The sequence below is a fragment of the Canis lupus genome, chromosome 16 (assembly GCF_048164855.1).
Source record: "Canis lupus baileyi chromosome 16, mCanLup2.hap1, whole genome shotgun sequence".
NCBI classification, from domain to species: Eukaryota; Metazoa; Chordata; class Mammalia; order Carnivora; family Canidae; genus Canis; species Canis lupus.
In genome coordinates, this window is record NC_132853.1 from 25250278 (window position 1) to 25271736 (window position 21459).

The following is a 21459-nucleotide window of genomic DNA, read 5'->3' on the forward strand; positions in this document are numbered from 1 at the left end:
AGAAGTAAGCTTGTAGGTGAAGTAATTATGAATTAGGAAATACCATAAAGGAAAGAAATGAAGTTCTGTGATAAAGAGTAACTTAGAAGGGAAAAACTATTTTATATAGTGTAATGGAAATGCTCCTTTTTAGTAAGTGTTATTTTAGCTGAGATTTGATGGCTGAAAGGGAGCTATTCTTTTTTTTTTTTTTTTTAAGATTTTATTTATTTATTCATGAGACAGAGAGAGAGAGAGAGAGAATGGCAGAGAGGCAGAGACACAGGCAGAGGGAGAAGCAGGCTCCATGCAGGGAACCTGATGTAGGACTCGATTCTGGGTCTCCAGGATCACGCCCTGGGCTGAAGGTGGCGCTAAACTGCTGAGCCACCCAGGCTGTTAAAGAATATTACAGGCATGGATCCTGAATTGGGAACAAGCTGGGCATGTTTTAGGAATTATCAAAAGGTTGGAGTTAATAAGGCAGACATGGGTCACATCATGGCAGATATTTGTACTCTAGTGTTAAGTATACTGGGAAACATTGGAGGATATTAAGGTAAAGATTAACACCATCTGATTTGCATTTTCAAAAGATTATTCTGCCTACCATATTACTGTTTCCTATTCATCTTTGGTGATCAAATGCAGATATACCCATTATTCATGGAACTTGTAATCTAGTGGAGGAAATAGATAATGAACAAATGAGAAAATTCTTCTAAAGTGTGTCATAAAGGAATTAAATAAGATGATGTACCTGTAATTGGTAGCAGGGGAAGGCTACATTAAAGAGGATGATCAAGGAACATTCTTTAAAAAGGTAATGTTTGGGGATCCCTGGGTGGCGCAGCGGTTTGGCGCCTGCCTTTGGCCCAGGGCGCGATCCTGGGGACTCGGGATCGAGTCCCACATCGGGCTCCCGGTGCATGGAGCCTGCTTCTCCCTCTGCCTGTGTCTCTGCGCCTCTCTCTCTCTCTGTGACTATCATAAATAAATAAAAATTAAAAAAAAATACATTAAAAAGGTAATGTTTGAGTTAAGACCTGAAGGAAGAGGGGATCCCTGGGTGACTCAGTGGTTTAGCGCTTGCCTTCGGTCCAGGGCGTGATCCCAGAGACCCGGGATCAAGTCCCATATCGGGCTCCCTGCATGGAGCCTGCTTCTCCCTCTGCCTGTGTCTCTGCCTCTCTCTCTCTCTCTCTCTCTCTCTCTCAGTCTGTGTCTCTCATGAATAAATACATAAAAAAAAAAAAAAAGACCTGAAGGAAGAGAAGGGGCCAAAGAAAATAACAGTTAAAGCAGAACTGTAGCATAGACTTTTTAGAGCCAAATTTCCTAGGGTCCAATGCTAATGCTGTTACTGTACAAACTTGGGCAAATCACTTACTGTATATAAATTACCTAATATATGTGATACAGTTTTTTCAGCTGTAAATGGGGCTAATAATGGTACCTGCCTCATTCTGAGGCACTCATTCTGTTAGATGCATTAATATATGTAAAGTACTTAAAATAGTGCCTAACATATAATAAGTGCTCTATAAATAAATGTTAGTTGTTATTGTTGGTGTTTATTGAAGTAGGGCAGTAACATCCATTTTTTTGAAAGGATCATTTGACTGCTGTAATGGTTAAAGTTATAGGGTAATAAAATTGGAGGCAAGGGTACTATTTAAGGGCCTATATCAGTATTCTTGGTACTTTACATGTTTCGTAGATTTTTGCAGAACTAATAGGCTGTTATCCCATCTTATTTGTTCATAGTATAAGCATATACTATAGTAGCTTTTTCAATTTGTTAGGAGAAAGAGGGAGGATTGTGATAATTGGCAAGGAATTAATATTCCAAAAAAACAGGTTTTTTTAAAGATTTATTTTTTTTTTTTTAAAGATTTTATTTATTTATTCATGAGAGACGCAGAGACACAGGCAGAAGGAGAAGCAGGCTCCATGCAGGGAGCCCAATCCCAGGACTCTAGGATCATGCCCTAGGCCAAAGGCAGGCGCTAAACCAATCAGCCACCCAGGGATCCCTATTTGTTTATTTTTTTAGAGACTTTATTTATTTATTCATGAGAGACAGAGAGAGAGGCAGAGACACAGGCAGAGGGAGAAGCAGGCTCCATGCAGGGAGTCTGATGCGGGACTCGATCCCGGGACTCCAGGATCACATCCTGGGCCGAAGGCAGCACCAAACCACTGAGCCACCCAGGGATCCGCTGTTTATCTTAGAGAGCAGCAAGCACAAGCAGAAGAGTCAGAGGGAGAGGGAGAAAAAAATCTCAAGCAGACTCTGCACTTAGTGTAGTGTCCAAGTGGGCTCCATCCTAGGGCCTTGAGATCATGACCTGAGCTGAAATTAAGAGTCAGACTCTTAACTGATTGCACCACCCAGGCACCCCAAGAACAGACTTCTTTTATGGGGAACTCATTGGACTGAGGGCAAGGTCTTCAGGTTCAAAAAGTTAAGGTGAACCTTCAATTTAGAAAAGTAGATGCCAAGTTATTTTATATACATAAAGTGTGCATGCCCAGCATTTTAAGCCTTGAAACCTGTAAGTGATTGTGTAGTGGAAAAGAAGGAACAGGTGGAGGATTGGCAGAAAGATGGAAAGCCAACTGGTTTTTCTTGTTTAGACATTCCAACTCTGTTCTGAGATACCTCTAGAGTAATTCAGACAAGAAGTAATTCAACTCCTGGTTGAATATCTTCAGTAAATCTTAATATTTCAGAGTACAACTCTTGTATAATTGTCAGCTAAAATCTGCCTCCATGAATCTTTCAGATGTTGGCTCTAGTTTTGTATGCTGAAACAAAAACAGAACAGTGTACTTATTTTGCGTTTTGCATAATGACCATCATTTACCTATTCAGAATTGGCTAGCATGTTTCTCTCTCTTTCCTCTAGGCTGATTTCAGACCTTTCCTTTTTTTTTTTTTTAAATATTTTGTTTATTTATTCATGATAGTCACACAGAGAGAGGGAGAGAGAGAGGCAGAGACACAGGCAGAGGGAGAAGCAGGCTCCATGCAGGGAGCCCGACGTGGGATTCGATCCCGGGTCTCCAGGATCGCGCCCTGGGCCAAAGGCAGGCACTAAACCACTGCGCCACCCAGGGGATCCCCAGACCTTTCATTTTTCTTGTCCACTCATATTCCTCTAGATGTTTCCTTTAATAAATGTTCCAGAATTGAGGAAACTCTGCAAGATATGGTCTGACCAGTTTGAAGTATAATGGAAATACTTAGTCCTGCTACCTGAGCATTACACTTCTGCTGATGCAGTCCTGGAATCATTTCGTTAGCTTTAAGTAATCATATCCCATTTTTTGGTTTATTAAAATAGCTCCAGTCTTTAGATATTTTTCTTATGAACTGCTACTAGGCCAAATTTCTCTCATATATACTTAGGTTTTTCTTGGGAGAGTATGAGGGTGGGGAGACAGAAACTAAGTAACAGTAGCTTTCAATGAGTTTCTCACAGAATATATAGTCAGTACAAAAGGTATTGATTAGTGTATTTGGAGAGAGATCTAAAGTAATGTAATTCTGTTTTTTTTTTTTTTTTTAAGATTTTATTTATTTATTTTAGAGCATAAGCAGGAAGAGGGGCAGAGGATAAGGGACAGGGAAAAAATCCCAGACTGTGCCCTGAGCACGGTGCCCCATGTGGGGCTTGATGTCACAACCCTTAGATCATGACCCAAGCTAAAACCAAGAGTCAGATGCTTAACAGACTGAGCCACCCAGGCACCCCATCTATGTTTCCTTCTTTAGCTTGATTTAGCATTTGTTAACTACCTGGAGAAGAAATAGAGTATAGTCCTGATGTTTTATATTATACAGATATTCAGAAGTACTTAGGCAGTGGTATATCAGCATTATTTAAAAATACCTCCCCACAGACTGTTAGTTGGAAGAGAGAAAAACTAGTAATTAGGGGCTCACCTGGCTGGCTCAGTTGGAAGAACATGTAACTCTTGATCTCAGGGTGGTGAGTTCCAGCCCCACATTGGGTATAGAGATTACTAAAAATAAATAAACTTAAAAAAAAAAAGAAAAAAATAGTAATTAGAGAAATCAGGCAGCATCTTGACTAAATGATTGAAATTACCATCACTAATGTGGAATAGTTGGACATTGTATGCTTCCATATGTGTGATTTGCTGAAACTGATACAACATTCCCTATGTTGTGCTCTGGCCAAGATTGTATAACCTGAAGAAATGTTACAAGTAAGTGCTATTCCTGATCCTAGGCTAGAAGCCTATAAAAGAACACTATTAAGGGATGCCTGGGAGGCTCAGTGGTAGAGTGTCTCCCTTTGGCCCAGGGTGTGATCCCAGAGTTCTGGGATTGAGTCCCATATCAGGCTCCCTGCAAGGAGCCTGCTTCTCCCTCTGCCTATGTCTCTGCCTTCTCTCTGTGTCTCTCATGAAAAAAGAAACAAAATCTAAAAACAAAACAAAAAAGACACTATTAAACCATCTGTTAATAGAATATCCTTATTTTTAGAAAATATAAATTGAAGTATTTAGGGGTAAAGGGCTATGGTTTAAAGAATTTTTCACAGCAGTGGCAGGGTGGCCTAGTCTGTCTGGCTCTTGATTTTGGCTCGGATCATGATCCTCAGGGTCTTGGGATTGAGCCCTCCCATTGGGCTCCACACTCAGGGTGAAATCTGCTTGGGATTCTCTTTCTTATCCCTTTGTCCCTCCCCCTGTTTTCTCTCTCCTTAAAGTAAATTTACAAAATCTAAAAAAAAATTTTTTTTTACAGACTCACACGGTGTTTACACACAAACACACACACACACACACACACAAAACCATAAAGCAAGTGGGATAAAATGTCAACAATAAATGAATCTGAATAGAGTGAAAGAGTATATTGGTGTTCTTTGTGCTATTTTTATTTTTGTAACTTTGTATATTTGAAATGACCTCCAAATAAAATGTTTTTAAAAATAGGCTGGCAGTAATAATATGAAACTTAATAGGAATAAATATAAAGTATCAAGCTTAAGTTCAGAACATTATTTGGGAGACATCTGCTTTCAGAGTAGCATTTTATTTGAAAAAGAATTAGAGATTTTTTTTTGTTGTTGTTGATTACTCATGAAAATAAGATGACCCAGCAGTGTTAGTGTAACTTAGTCATTCAAAATAATGCAATAGTACAATAGAATATTCAGAATAAGGGAATGGTTATGCTACTATACTCTAAAGTTAAAAAGTATATCCAAAGGAGAGTGACCAAGTTGGAGATGATTCTAAGATCATATTGTTACAGGAGCAAAACTACCGAATAGTGTTTGGTGTTTTGTGCTTTGTGCTGGGTACTATCTTACTTCATTTTAGACTTTATAAAATGTCAGAAGGTAGGAGTTCTTTCCTTTTCATCAGTTAAGAAACTACCTTTGTGTGTCTGGTCAATTGACCAAGTCCATATAGCTGGCATTTTGGGTATAGCTTTGTTCAGTTTTCTTTTATTTTTTAAAGATTTTATTTATGTATTCATGAGAGACACACAGAGAGAGAGAGAGAGAAGAGAGAGAGAGAGAGAGTCAAAGACACAGGCAGAGGGAGAAGCAGGCTTCATGCAGGGAGCCCGACATGGGACTCAGTCCTGGGTCTCCAGGATCAGGCCCTGGGCTGAAGGCGGCGCTAAACCGCTGAGCCACCCGGGCTGCCCTGTTCAGTTTAAAAGTAAAGTTCTCTCTCTTTTTTGCATCAGCACACACAATCAGTGTTTTGTTTTGTTTTGTTTTGTTTTTTCCGTAGTCAAAATAATCACCAACTTCATTATTTTTATTTCAACAGTTATTCCTGATTAACACTATCTTGCACAAATTCTTCAAAATATAACCTTAGCATTATATTCTATATTAAATATCATACCTACATAGTAGTACTATTACTTCTTATAGTACTAGGGCTAAAAAAGCATAGGCTCTTTTATAGGATGCTGCCACCCTTCTAAACTTACACAAGATAATTTGGCAAGGTGTAGCCTGGAATAGAAACACTAACGACACTTCCAGGTGGCTTAAAAGTTGTGAACTTCTGTCATCTAAAAGAGGAATTAGCCTGATTTAAAAAAATAGCTGTGGAGAGTATTAAAAAAATATTTTAGCTCAGTAAAACAAAATTATTACAGCTGATATAACATTATTTTGTGAGTTGTAATGAGCCTTTCCTTCACTAGATGTGTTTATGTAGCTAAATAGCTACCCATTGCAGTTAGCTTGCATTTCTGCAGTGGCTAGGAAGCTAGAGAATATAAGACTTTGAAAATCTCTTATAGTTTTGAGAGGCCATTGGTAATATTTTTTAAATTGTTGATCTTTAGGATGTAGGGCAATCTGGCTATGACTCCTGTCATCCCCTACTGATTGCCAGGGTTGATTCAGCTAATCTGGCTGGCTAGGCTGGTGTCCCTTTCCTCCCTCACTGCTCCACATGCATCTCTCCTGGTGTGCTCTGTTGAAGAGGAGGACCTTTCCCAATAGAGGAGGACCCTTCTTCTGTCAGGGTTATATGAGTAGCTGCATTCCCCTGCTAGAACCTCCAAACAAAGTTTCAAGGTACATTTGTAGGAGAACCTAGGGTAGTCAAAATGCCAAGACTCCAGACACATCCAAATGAGGTGCTGCATGTGGCAATTTGCCTTTCTTTAGTATAAAATAAAATAAAAGTGTTGATTTATTTTTTAAAGATTTATTTATTTATTTATTTGAGAGCGAGGACAAGCAGGGAGAGCAGCAGAGGGAGAGGGAGAAGCAAGCTCCTTGCTGAGCAGGGAGCCGCATGTGGGGCTAGATCCAAGGACCCCAGGATCATGACCTGAGCTGAAGGTAGACACTTAACTGACCGAGCCACCTAAACTGTTGATCTTTGGATTAGCTTTCTCTCATAGTCAAAACATCTCCCTTTTCAACTTGCTATTTTCACTTTTCATTGCTTTTGAGATTTATTCATGTTTTTAAATGTAGTTTTAGTTCAGTCAACTACTAGATAGATATTCAGCTTCAGTATGAGACTATATTTTCTTCCATGCCCTGATTGGAAGTGATGTAATATGACATTTACGTCATATTAATGCATTTACTATTACAAAAATTGCTGCAGTGAGTATGCCCTGGTAAACGTACATGAAATTTCTTTAAGGTACATAATCTAGAAGTGGAATTGCTGGGTTGTACTACATTACTTACCAACTTTTAAAACACTATGACATACATGTACACATACACAGTATGATATTTCTGTAGTAAACAAAGGAGGCTACTTGAGGCTGGAGGTAACTGGCCTAAAGGCTCACCCAGGTCCCATCCTGCTGACCCAAGGTCATATACCCAGCCCACCCAATGCATACCAGTTGGAAATCTCAGTTCATAGATAAGTACATTTTTAATATTGTTAGATCTTACTAAATTTCTCCCCAAAGTGATTATGTCAAGTTCTTAAAATCCTGTGTTAGTTATCTATTGCTGTCTAATAGAATATTCCCAAACTTAGCAATTTAAAACATTTATTAGGGATCCCTGGGTGGCGCAGCGGTTTGGCGCCTGCCTTTGGCCCAGGGCGCGATCCTGGAGACCCGGGATCGAATCCCACGTCGGGCTCCCGGTGCATGGAGCCTGCTTCTCCCTCTGCCTATGTCTCTCTGCCTCTCTCTCTCTCTCTCCTCTATGTGACTATCATAAAAAAAAATAAATAAAATAAAAAAATAAAATAAAACATTTATTATTTCATATGGTTTCAGTGGCTCAGATCCTGGAAGTGGATTAGCTAAGTGATTCTGGCTGAGGGTCTCTCAGGTGGTTGTAATCAGGATATCCTTTATGGCTATGATCTGAAAGCTAGAATGGGGTTGGGGTATTTACTTCTAGGATGCCTTGTGCACTTGGCTGTTGGCAATAGGCCTCAGTTCCTTGTCTTGTGGGCTTCTATGTAGGGCTGCTGCCATGTCTTCATGGCATGGCAGCTGGTTTCCCCAGGGCAAGTGATCTAAGAGAGCAAGGTGCAGTAGCCACAGTGTATTTTTTATGATTTAGTGTCACAAGCAACACACTATCACTTACTCCATATTTAGTTTGTTAGCACTGAGTCACAAAGTCTAACCCATCTTTCTTCTGCTGAGGGGAATTAAGCTCCACCTCTTAAAGAGTATAATTTTGTGTTCATATTTTATTTTATTTTATTTTTATTTTTATTTTTATTTTTTTTGTTCATATTTTAAAACCACACAGAGTTCCCACTTCTTCATGATTGTTGATTCATTTACCAAATTATCTATTAAATGTCTGCTATGAAAAAAAAAAATGTCTGCTATGTTCCAGGTACTATTCTAGGTTCTGGGGATTCCACATTGAACAAAACAGTAAAAAATTCCTGGACTCATGGAACTTAAACCTTCTAGGAGAGACACACAGATGATTAAAAAAAAAAAAAAAAAAAAAGTAGACTGTATTTTGTGATGTAATCAAAAGTACTATCATGAAAAATAAAGCAAGGAATGTCACGGAGTGTAATTTTTAAATGGATGGTCAGAGGGGATGTAAAAGATGACATTTGAATAAAATGAAGGGCATTGAAACGTATAGGTGTTTGGGGCAAGAGAATTTAGGGTGGAGGAACAACAACAAATGCAGATGTCATTACTGCTTAATGATTTTTTTTTTTTTTTTTTAACTGAGCAGCATGGAAGTTTTCTGTTAACTATATAGCAAACACATGAGGTCAGTTTTTAGCAAGTTACCTTTAAGGTGCTTATCAGATATAAAAGTGTTGATGTTCAGGATCCCTGGGTGGCGCAGCGGTTTAGCGCCTGCCTTTGGCCTGGGGCGTGATCCTGGAGACCCAGGATCGAATCCCACATCGGGCTCCCGGTGCATGGAGCCTGCTTCTCCCTCTGCCTGTGTCTCTGCCTCTCTCTCTCTCTCTCTCTCTCTCTCTGTGTGTGACTATCATAAATAAAAAATAAATAAAAATAAAAGTGTTGATGTTCCATTGATTTCTGGTTATGAAAATTGTGACAGTAGGTGAGGTTTAGTTTGGAGATAGCAACTTGGAAGCAGAAGCTTAGGTAGGAGTATTCAAAATACTGTTGAAACATTTGGTAAGGGGAAGACTGAGATGTGACCATTGGATTTAGCAGCATGGAGGTCATTGATCTTGACAAAATAACTTTGGTGGGATAGTGAGACCACAGTCATAATTGGGGTTGGTTCAAGATAGAGCAAGAGGAGGACAATTTGATATAGCAAGTTTAGACACTCTTCCTAGGAGTTTTATTATAAAGGGAAGGAGAGAAATGGGACTTTAGTTAGAGTGAGAAGTAAAAGGTCAAGAGAGAGTTTGCTACTGTTATTTTAAAAAGGGAAGAAATAATAGTTGATGGGAAAGATCCATTAGAACAGTAAAAACTGCACGTAGGAGAGAAAATGAATGAATGAAAAGGAAATTAATCTTTTGATATAAAAAGATCTATGTGGGAGAGATAAAATTGTTGTAGTAATGAAAAAAATTGCTTTTGGCTTTTCTTTTGATTTTACTTCTCTATCACATATTTTTTCCTCAGAAATATTAATAGCTTTTAGATTTGAACACTTAAGCTAAAAACATGCTTTGTCACATAACGTTTCAAGTCTTTATTTTGGCATTTGGAAAAAAATTATTAACTGTGGTTTTAGTTTTTTTAAAGTTTAACTTGTTTTATGGTAATAGTTTTTGGCTCAGTAAATTAAATTATAATATTTAGCACCATTCTGGGACACCTGGGTGGCTCAGCAGTTGAATGTCTGCCTTCGGCTCAGGGTGTAATCCTGGAGTCCTGGGATCAAGTCCCACATCAGGTTCCCTGCATGGAGCCTGCTTCTCCCTCTGCCGTGTCTCTGCTTCTCTCTCTGTGTGTGTCTCTCTCATGAATAAATAAAATAAAATTTATTAAAAAAAAGATTTTCATTTATTCATGAGAGACACAGAAAGAGAGATACAGGCAGAGGGAGAAGCAGGCTCCATTGGAAGGAGCCCGATGTGGGACTCGATCCCAGAACCCCAGGATCACACCCTGAGCCAAAGGCAGACGACACTCAACCCCTGAGCCACCCAGGTGTCCCAATAAAAATCTTTAATAAAAAAAATATTTAAAAAAATATTTAGTACTGTTCTTATGGTGTATAGCCATTTTTCTTCTAGCTTTTTGGGAAGGAGAAGTTTGCTTAGCAGAACTTGGTACCATTTTTAGGCACTCCTGAAGATTAGAATTACTACCGGAGTACAGATGTAGCAAAGGTGCCTTCTAGTGGCTGCCTGATGGAATTGCAGATGAATCTTGTAAATCATTTATTCTTGAGTGCAGTATGTGCTAAGCATGTGGTCTTTGTCTTCATGGAAGCTTACAGTTTAGAGAAGGGGAGAGGTATTCAGCAGATCATAAAAAGAGCTGAAAAATTACATCTCTAAATACTAATGTGCTAATGGGAACTTAAAATAAGGGTATTATACCTAGCTGGAGAAACAAGAGATATTTGATATTGAGCTAAAGTTTGAAGAATTACTAGTTGTCAAGACAGGATGAATGTGTGTTCTAGGCCTAGGAGCTGCATTTGCAAGCAGCTCTGTGATATGAGGAAGGATGGTGAATATAATAATTGAAGGCCTATGTAGCTGGAACAGTGATAGAGGAATAAGCATAGATAAGGGGCACCTGGGTGGCTCAGTGTTTGAGGATCTGTCTTTGGCTCAGGTTGTGATCCTGAGGTCTTGGGATCAAGTCCTGCATCAGGCTCCCTGTGGGGAGCCTGCTTCTCCCTCTGCCTATGACTCTCTGGCTCTCTCTGTGTGTCTTTCATGAATAAATAAAGTCTTTTTTTTTTTTTTTAAGGTTTTAATGCGAGACTAGGTCCCGGGACTTTGGGATCATGCCCTGAGCCGAAGGCAGATGCTCAACCACTGAGCCACCCATGCGTCCCAATAAATAAAATCTTAAAAAAAAAAAAAAGATAAAATTAGAACCGCTGAGCCAGGGACGCCTGAGTGGCTCAGTGGTTGAGCATCTGCCTTTGGCTCAGGGCGTGATCCCAGGGTCCTGGGATCGAGTCCCACATCAGGCTCCCTGCATGGAGCCTGCTTCTCCCTCTGCCTATGTCTCTGCCTCTCTCTCTGTGTCTCTCAAGAATAAATAAATAAAATCTTAAAAAAAAAAAAAAAAAAAAAGAACCGCTGAGCCACCCGGGCTGCATTTTTTTAAGGTGTGGTTAAGAATTTGTCTTAAGAGTAATTCCAAACTGGGCAGCCCGGGTGGCTCAGCGGTTTAGCGCCACCTTCAGCCCAGGGCCTGATCCTGGAGACCCGGGATCGAGTCCCATGTCGGGCTCCCTGCATGGGGCCTGCTTCTCCCTCTGCCTGCGTCTCTGCCTCTCTCTCTCCTCTCTGTGTATTCTCATGAATAAATAGATAAAATCTTAAAAAAAAAAAAAAAAAAAGACCAAACTGCTGCAGAGTAGGAGTGGATTTGTGTGTATGTATGTTTTCAATTATGGCAAATAGGTATATAATTTTGCTGTCTTAACCATTTTAAGCGTACAGTTAGTGGTGGTATTAAGTACATTTATGATGTTGTGCAACAATCACCACCATCTATCTTAAATTTGTGTTTCAAAGGGATGATTTTGGTTGTAGTTTTTTTTTTTTTTTTTAAGATTTATTTATTCATGAGAGAGAGAGAGAAAGAGGCAGAGACACAGGCAGAGGGAGAAGCAGGCTCCACACAGGGAGCCTGACATGGGACTTGATCCCGGGACTCCAGAATCACGCTCTGCGCCAAAGGCAGGCGGTAAACTGCTGAGCCACTCAGGGATCCCCTGGTTGTAGTTTTAAGAATGGTTTAGGTGAGGTTTTTTTGTTTTGTTTTGTTTTTTTTTAAAGATTTTATTCATTTATTCATGAGAGACAGAGAGACAGAGAGGGGCAGACACAGGCAGAGGGAGAAGCAGGCTCCATGCAAGGAGCCCAATATGGGACTCGATCCCGGGACTCTAGCATCACGCCCTGGGCCAAAGGCAGGCACCAAACAGCTGAGCCACCCAGGGATCCCCTAGGTGAGGTTGTTTGATGGAAGTGCTCCAATGGAAGCCATCCACAGAGTGGGGGGGTGGGGAGTGTTGAAATTCACGAGGGGTAAAGACCACTGAGTATCCTGTGTACTGTGGACTGCCATGAGCCACAGAGGCAAGCAGAGAACGTTCTGAAATCAGAAGAAAGGCCTTTTTCTCTTGTGGTGTCCCTCCAGTGCCCCCACTGAGGATAAAAAGGAAATGACCATCAAGGAGGAAACTAACAATATTTGCCACAATGTCTGGGAGCTCTCCCTTCAGTATGTACAGGAATGGTATCCTGTGATCCTATTTTTGTTTATCATTGGCCTACTGTTTGTACATTGGCCTACTGTAGAAACAGTTCAAAGCCCACTTCCGATCCTTGCTCATTTGATCTCAGGTAAAGTGACATAGATTCTCTGATCTGATTAAATAAGGGAACTGTGTCTATATCATATATTCTTAAATCTGGCTGTGAATACAACTCATCTAGTGAGTTTGTTAAAAATTCATATTTCAGGGACTTTTACTGGCAAATTTAAAGCAACTTGAGCATCAAAACCATAACAGGGGGCACTCACCTGGGTAGCTCAGTCAGTTAAGTGTCCAACTCTTAATTTCAGCTCAGGTCATGATCAGGATTGCAAAATCAAGTCCTACACCCCTCTCTACACTGTGGAACCTGCTTAAGATTCTCTCTTTCCTTCTCCTTTTGCTCCCTGCCTGCCTCACACGTGTATTCTCTCTCTCTCTCCCTCTCTCTCTCTCTCTCTCTCGCAAAAAAACAAAACAAAACAAAACAGTAACAGGAATAATTTATAACATATTGAAGAAAAAAGAATCAATGTTTATAATGATACTAAAAAGATTATAAAGAAGTAGAGGAGAATGGAAAACTTCTTTAGAAAAGACAGCTAATAAATGTAGTTAAGAGTGTTCTAATTCTGTCATCAGTTTACAACCATCATAGTACCAATTGGTTGGTGCAAGAATCGTTAATGGATGCTAAAATATGGCATGTTTTGGTAGACAACAGGATATTTCACACAGACTCAAAGCTATCACCCTATAGATTACTTAGCAATTAGAAAATGAGAAAGGCACCTTACAGTGCTGGTAGATAGCATTTTAACCAAATGGTCCAGCCTATTAGCATTGCCACTGATGGGACAAACTGATACATTGTTGTTATTATCCAAATGAACAAATTTATTAAAGATTTTATTTATTTTTTTAAAAATTTGAGAGAGGGACGCCTGGGTGGCTCAGTGGTTGAGTGTCTGCCTCTGGCTCAGGGCATGATTCTGGAGTCCTGGGATCAAGTCCCACATCGGGCTCCCTGCGAGGAGTCTGCCTCTCCCTCTGCCTGTGTCTCTGCCTCTCTCTCTGTGTCTCTCATGAATAAATAAATAAAAATTAAAAAAAATAATAATAAAAAATAAAAAAATAAATAAAAATTTGAGAGAAAGTGAGTATAGGGGAGGGGTGGAGGGAATGAATCTCAAGCAGACTCTTCTCTGAGCATGGAGCCTCTCACAGGGCTCAGTCTCATGACCCATGAGATCAAAACCCATGAGCAGAACCCAAGAGCTGGATGCTTAACCAACTGAGCCACCCAGGCACCCCAGAGATTTTATATTTAAGTAGTCTCTACACCTAACATCGGACTCAGACTTACAACCCCAAGATCATGAGTCCCATGCTCCACTGACTGAGCCAGCCAGGTACTCCTAAAAATATTTTTAAATTTATAAAGATAGGGGATCCCTGGATGGCTCAGCAGTTTAGCGCCTGCCTTCAGCCCAGGGCACGATCCTAGAGTCCCAGGATCGAGTCCCACATCAGGCTCCCTGCATGGAGCCTGCTTTTCCCTCTGCTTTGTGTGTGTGTCTCTCTTTCTGTCTCTCATGAATAAATGAATAAAATCTTTAAAAATAAATAAATAAAGATACTAATATTAGGGATCCCTGGATGGCTCAGCGGTTTAATGCCTGGCCTCGGCCCAAGGCGTGGTCCTGGAGTCTTGGGATTGAGTCTCACATCAGGCTCCCTGCATGGAGCCTGCTTCTCTTTCTGCCTATGTCTCTGCCTCTCCCTCTCTCTCTCTCTCTCTCTCAGTGTCTCTCATGAATAAATAAATAAAATCCTTAAGAAAAAAAAAGATACTAATATTAGTTTATACATGAGAAATTGTGACCCTTTTTCAAGGTTATGTAATCTGCATTAGATTGGAAATTAGAATTTCTTTTTTTAATCTAGATTTTAAATTTAGCCATATTAGGGATTTTGCTTTATAGAAATTTATGTTCTTACTTGGAGTGGCAATATTAATCCCAAATATGGGGAAAAACTGCTTTTGAAAGCCTTAACACTTATGAACTCTGTAACTGCTACCTTAATATTTATCTTAACTGTTCCCGTGCCCATTTTAAAAATTTCACCAGCCAGAGAACTTTGTTTTGCTAGCATAAAGAAGTAAATGTGGAGTGTCTGGATGGCGCAGTTGGTTAAAGCCTCTGACTCTTGTTTTCAGCTCAGGTAATGATCTCAGGGTTCTGGGATTGAGCCCTGAGTTTGGTTCCTCTCTCAGGCTGGAGTCTGCCTGAGATTCCCCCTCTCCCTCTCCCTTAGCCCCTCCCATTCGTGCTGTGTCTCTCTCTCTCTCTCTCTCTCTCAAATAAATCTTTAAAAAAAAAAAAAAGTAGTAAATGTGTCTTTGTGAGCCAACCTGGATTATAATTAGCTTTTAGTGGTTGCATGTGTTCTTTTTTTTTTTTTTTAAGATTTAAAAAAAATTTTTTAAAGATTTATTTATTTATTCAGAGGAAGGGGCAGAGGGAGAAGCAGGCTCCATGCAGGGAGCCTGATGTGGGACTCGATCCCCGGTCTCCAGGATCACACATTGGGCTGCAGGAGGCACTAAACCGCTGCGCCACCGGGGCTGCCCAAGATTTTATATTTAAGTACTACACGCAGCATGGGGGCTTGAACCTACAATGTGCGGAGATCAAGAGTCACATACTCCACTGACTGAGCCAGCCAGGTCCCCCATATGTGTTCTCTTCTGCTATTCTGAAGGTTGAATGGCCCCTTTCATGGGGCTGGTTTGGCAATAAATTGTGCTATTTTAGAGTGGGGTAATTGATGTGAATTATTCTTCCCTTAGACTTTGAGCATGTTTGAATTGGCCAATACTACTTTTGATGGGAGCTAATAAGGGTTTAAGTAAGGCAGAGAAAGGACAAAGCTTTCTCTTGTTTAGCAAAAAGTCAAACCTGCTGAAAGAGGGCAAAAACTACTCTCTTGTCTGAAAACCTTTTGCTTTTTTTTTTTTTTTTTAAGATTTTATTTATTCATGAAAGAGAGGCAGAGACACAGGCAGAGAGAGATGCAGGCTCCATGCAGAGAGCCCCTATGTGGGGGGCTCGATCCCAAGTCTCCAATATCACTCCCTGGGCCAAAGGCAGGCACCAAACTGCTGAGCCACCCAGGCGTCCCAAACGTTTTGCTTTTAATTTAGGTCTTTACCTAATATTTCACAACAAACAAAACAGACAGAGATTAATGTATTCTTTCTGACTGCTTCCCCAGTTCTTAGAAGTAAAAGAAAAGTTATATTGTTCTACTTACTTTGTCTTATGTATCACAGAAGAGTAAATGGTTTTTTTTGTTGTTGTTGTTGTTTTTAAGATTTATTTATTGGAGAGAACACGAGTGGGGGGAGGGTTAGAGGGAGATGAAGAGGGAGAGAGAACCAGTCTCCCCACTGAGTGGAGAGCCCGTTGCAGGGCTAAATCCCATGACCCAGAGATCACATCCTGAGCTGAAACCAAGAGTCAGATGCTCAACTGACTGTGCCACCCAGGTGCCCTGCGATGTTTTTTTTTTTTTTTAATCATGTATGGATTTTGAATGTTATCAATTGATTTTCTGCATTTATTGAGATGAACATGTAGATTTTCCCCTTTTAATCTGTTGACAAGACATTACTAGTTCGGAAATAACATTTCTTGCTTCTTATCTCTGTCCCCCAGGTGATTTGTGGAGTTATGATTTCTTCAGTGGTGAGTTTGTGGTGTCACCTGAACCAGACACGAGTGTCCACACTCTTGACCCCCAGAAGCACAAGTATATTATTTTGGGGAGTGATGGACTTTGGAATATGATTCCACCGCAAGATGCCATCTCAATGTGCCAGGACCAAGAGGAGAAAAAGTACTTGATGGTGAGAAGTGGCTCAATGATTTAATATTATTGTCTACACATTGTTCTACTTTTGTTTTTATTTTTTTTAATTTTTTTTAAAGATTTTATTTATTTATTCATGAGAGACAGAGAGAGAGGCAGAGACACAGGCAGAGGTAGAAGCAGGCCCCATGCAGGAAGCCTGATGTGGGACTCGATCCTGGAACTCCAGGATCACGCCCTGAGCTAAAAGCAGACGCTTAACAGCTGAGCCACTCAGGTGTCCCCTGTTCTACTTTTGTCAGAGGTCTTGAATATGAACTAAGGATGCTCAGTTTGAATAGATATTTGCATTTGCCTGGCTCTAAAATTACGTAAAACAGACTTTGCAGCTCATCAGGGGAATGAGACAGGATATAAATAAATGAAACTAGATAACAAAACACACAACCACTGACTTTGTTATGAACAGCCCTTGACTTCATGGCCTATGAAACCTCATTAATCCTTTTGTTAAAAATTGAGAGGGGATCCCAGGGTGGCTCAGTGGTTTAGCGCCTGCCTTCGGCTAAGGGCATGATCCTGGAGACCTGGGATCGAGTCCCACATCAGGCTCCCTGCATGGAGCCTGCTTCTCCCTCTGCCTGTGTCTCTGCCTGTCTCTGTCTCTGTCTCTCTCTCTTTCTATCTTTCATAAATGAATAAAAAAAAAATCTTAAAAAAAATAAATAAAAATTGAGATATAATTCATATACCATAAAATTTACCTTTTTAAAATGTATAACTCAGTGGTTCTTAGTTTATTCTCTAAGTTGTGCAACTGTCACCACTATCTCATTCCAGAACATTTTTATCACTGCTCCCAAAACCCATAATCATTAGCAGTCATTCACTATCTCTTGCTACCTCCACCCATTGGCAAACACTGATCTGTCTCTATATATTTGCCTGTTTTTGGATATTTCATATAAGTGAGATCATATAGCATGTGGCCTTTTGTATTTGACTTCTTTCACTTAAGCATAATATTTTCAAGTTTCATCCACGTTGCTTGTAAATAAAAGTACTATATTTTTAAGGCTGAATAATTTTCTGTCAGTGGATATACATTTAATTTATCCATCTGTTTGTCAGTTGATGGATATTTAGGTTGTTTCCACTTTGGGGCTCTTAGGAATGACACTGTTGTGAACATTCACATACAAGTTTTTGTGTGGACAAGTTTTCAGTTTTCTTAGGTGTATCCCTTGGAGTGGAATTGCTAATAAGATGCATAGTAATTATGTCACCTATCTTTTTATTAGTCCATTGCAAACCAAGAAACAACCATCAATAAGAAAAATCCTTTTCTTTCTTTCCTGGCTTGTTTGCAAACTGATTTCTTCTTCAAAGTAAGGAGAATTGGAAGAGTGTGATGGTGTTGAAGGCAAGGAAAGAGTGTTTTGTGGGTAGCAGGCAGCAATGTCAAATTCTGCAAAGAAGTAGAGGCAGATGGATGAGAACAGTATATATTGAGTTTTATAGTTAGGATCTTTTATTAGTGACCTTCAAGGATAAAGAGTTTAACTGGAATCAAGGGGATGGGCTATCCTTGGAAGAGATGATCTTTCTCTCAGATGGGAGGAATGGTAAAGCCATATTTTGGCATGAAAAGGAGTTAAAATTAAAAGAATTTGTATTGCTGCCATTCACCCAGCTAATAACATTAGATACTGTGCAGGGGAGGTAACTGTAAATAGATTATGCTCCTTGCTCAGCATATACCATGTTGTTACAAATAGGATATGTTTATAGCTATCAGGACCTCTACTTGATTGTGAGTTGTTTAAAGGTAAGAGTTGTAAGTAAAAATAAAAATAAAGGTAAGAGTTGTGTCTTGATTCTTTTTTTTTTTTTTTTAAGATTTACTTATTCATGAGACACACAGAGAGAGAAAGAGGCAGAGACATAGGCAGAGGGAGAAGCAGGCTTGCCACAGGGAACCCAGTGTGGGACTTGATCCCAAATTCTGAATCCCAGGATCACACCCTGAGCCAAAGGCAGACGCTTAACTGCTGAGCCACCCAGGCGTCTCTTGATTCATTTTTACAACCTTGGAGCTAACATGTTGCATTTGGTTAATGGCATCAGATGTAAGAGAAGGAGTGAATAAAATAAAGATTCTTTTATCTATTTAATTTAGAATTCTTTAGTGATGAGAAAGAGAAACATTTCAGTGGCATGATGAGGTCATAAACCAGATTGAGAGAACCTATTCATATTCATAAAACACCAAAGTGGTTTCAGAATGACTATTGAAGGAAGTATCCATATAATAACAATATTTAGAACAAGTGTTATGAGAACTGAGAAGGAGAAGATTGGAAACCTGGAAAGATTGGATAAGAAAGTTTCCTTTCTGAATTGAAAGTTTCAATTGGACAAGAGTGATATTTGCGCAAGTCTTAAAGGTCGGATTGAATTTACCAGGTAAATAAGTGAGGAGAGAGAAGCTTTCCAGGTAAAGGAATAAAAAGTGTAAAGTCAAAGAAGAGAGACAGATTTAACATATTTAGGTTTCACAGATAGCTTGATGTGACTGGGGGAGAGGAGATAAAATGGTTTTAAATGCTGTTAGGAAGTTAGGTCTTTATATTCAGGTAGTAGAGAGTTATTGAAAAGCTATATTTTCATGATGCATTTTAGAAAGTTTACTCGTTGGAATGCCTGGGTGGCTCACTGGTTGAGTGTCTGCCTTTGGCTCATGGCATGATCTCGGAGTCCTGGGATCGAGCCCCACATCGGGCACCTTGCATGGAGCCTGGTTCTCCCTCTGCCTATGTCTCTGCCTCTCTGTGTGTCTCTCCTGAATAAATAAATAAAATCTTTAAAAAGTTTAATCATTAATTGCAAGATGGAATATAAAATAGAAGATAATTGGTATTGAATATAAGGATTATATTTATTAGTAGGTGTAGGAAAACCTAGGCATTTAACAGAATTACCAATGCAAAGTTGTCAATGACAGAGAATGGGTGGCAGCAAAGATTACTGAAGAATCCCTGAGAGAAGGTGAAATTTGATGAGTAGAGTTTTGGTTATAAGGTCTGTCATCCACCTTTTTTCACATGTTGATTCTTATTACCAATGTAACTGATTTGATTTCTATTAATGGATTTATTAGGCTTCCTCTTTGGAGGCTACTGTTAAATTCCAAATGACAATTTTTGCAAGCTTGATCTAAGGCAGCAGTGGTAAAACAGCAACAACAGCAACAACAACAACAACAAATACATATATATGCAATAACAGAAGAAATCCATGAGTGATAAAATTGATAGAACTTGGGTTTTTAAGGAAGGATATGATGATGCCCAGACTTCTGACTGGTGATAGCTGTTATCTAGAAGAAACACATTACTCTGGGGAAGAGGGGAGGTAATTAGTTCAGATGTAGGCATGTTGAATTGGAGGTACCTGTGGTTAATCTAGATAGATATTTTCAGTAGGCAGAAATATTGAGAGAAACCTAGAAATATAAATTTGATTGGTAAGAGAGGAGTTAGGTAAAGCTGCTACAATTTATGAGATCACCTAGTGAGACTGTATGGTGGAAGAAAAGGACATGATATTAAGGATCCAAATCAGCAGAAACCAGCTGAGTAAAAAATGCAAGTAAGGTAGTGGAAATGGCTTATACAGCAGTCCGTCCCCCCTCGCCCCCCACCAATCCATGGCAGATACGTTCCAAGATCCTGGTGGATGCCTGAAAGCACAAATAGTACTGAACCCTATATATACTCTTTTTTCCTATACATACATAAAATGATAAAACTCAATTTATAAATTATATACAGTAAGAGATTAATAACAATAATAAAGTAGGGAATTATGACTACTGTAATAAGTAATGTGAATGTGGCTCTTAAAATATCTAACTATACTGTACTCATCCTTCTTATGAGATGATAAAATGCCTATGTGATGACATGAAGTGAAGTGAATGACTTAGGCATTCTTTTTTTTTTCTTTTTTTCTTTCTTTCTTTTTTTTAGAAACTCAAGGCTTTTTTTTTTTTTTTTAAGATTTTTATTTATTTATTCATAGAGACAGAGAGAGACAGGCAGAGAGAGAGAGGCAGAGACACAGGCAGAGGGAGAAACAGGCCCCATGCAGAGAGCCTGACATGGGACTCGATCCAGGGTCTCCAGGATCACACCCTGGGCTGCAGGCGGTGCTAAACCGCTGTGCCACCAGGGCACAAATACTATTTAGTGCTTTTAGTACATTATATATATATTACTATATATTATGTATTATATATATAATTATATATACATATAATTTTCTTAAAGATTTTTAAAAATTTGTTTGACACAGAAAGCACAAGCAAGGGGAATGACAGGCAGAGGGAGAGAGAGAAGCAGACTCTGGTTGGTGGGGAACCCAATGTGGGGCTCAATCCCAGGACCCTAGGGATCAGTATCTGAGCTGAAGGCAGATGCTTAACTGACTGAGCGACCCAGGCATCCTTAATACATTATATATTATATAGTATGCATTATAATATATTAATATTTTTGTATTTACAGTACATTGTTTTATCACATTATGTAAAATAATCACAAATTTTTTCTGCTTACAAAAAGTTCGTGATTTCCACTTATTTTCATCATTCAATTATTTGTATTCAATTATTTCTAAAGATACTTTTTAAGATATGTAGCCCTATTTTCTGAAGCACATCATTTTCATTCTTTAAAAGTTAGGAATTATTGAATCCACGGATTGAACCTCTGTATGATGCTCAGAGTTTTATTCCAAGCTACATTTATTTGCATAACATGAGATCATTTAAGGCTTTATTTGTTTTTAACTCTTTCTTTGTTGGAATTTTTTTTTTAAGATTTTATTTATTTATTCATGAGACACAGAGAGAGAGAGGCAGAGACACAGGCAGAGGGAGAAGCAGGCACCATGCAAGGAGCCCGACGTGGGACTCGATCCTGAGTCTCCAGGATCAGGCCCTGGACTGAAGGCAGCGCTTAACTGCTGAGCCACCCTGGCTGCCCTGTTCGAGTGTATTTGATCTCCATACCACAGCCCTTATTGTATTGCTTTTTTTCTCATATGAGTGACATCATTTTTTATACACAGTTGACGTTTAAACAACATGAATTTGAAATTTTTTTAAAGATTTATTTATTCA

General features: G+C 39.3%; 1 protein-coding gene across 2 annotated transcripts in view; it reads left to right on the plus strand.

The window, feature by feature from the left end:
* PPM1D (protein phosphatase, Mg2+/Mn2+ dependent 1D) overlaps positions 1-21459 on the plus strand; it is a 58604-nt gene that overhangs the window by 29141 nt on the left and 8004 nt on the right. For both annotated transcript variants that reach the window (XM_072779637.1, XM_072779636.1), the window contains exon 4: positions 16121-16311. In XM_072779637.1, coding sequence (XP_072635738.1) covers positions 16121-16311 — 191 coding nt within the window. The remainder of the gene's footprint in view (positions 1-16120; positions 16312-21459) is intronic.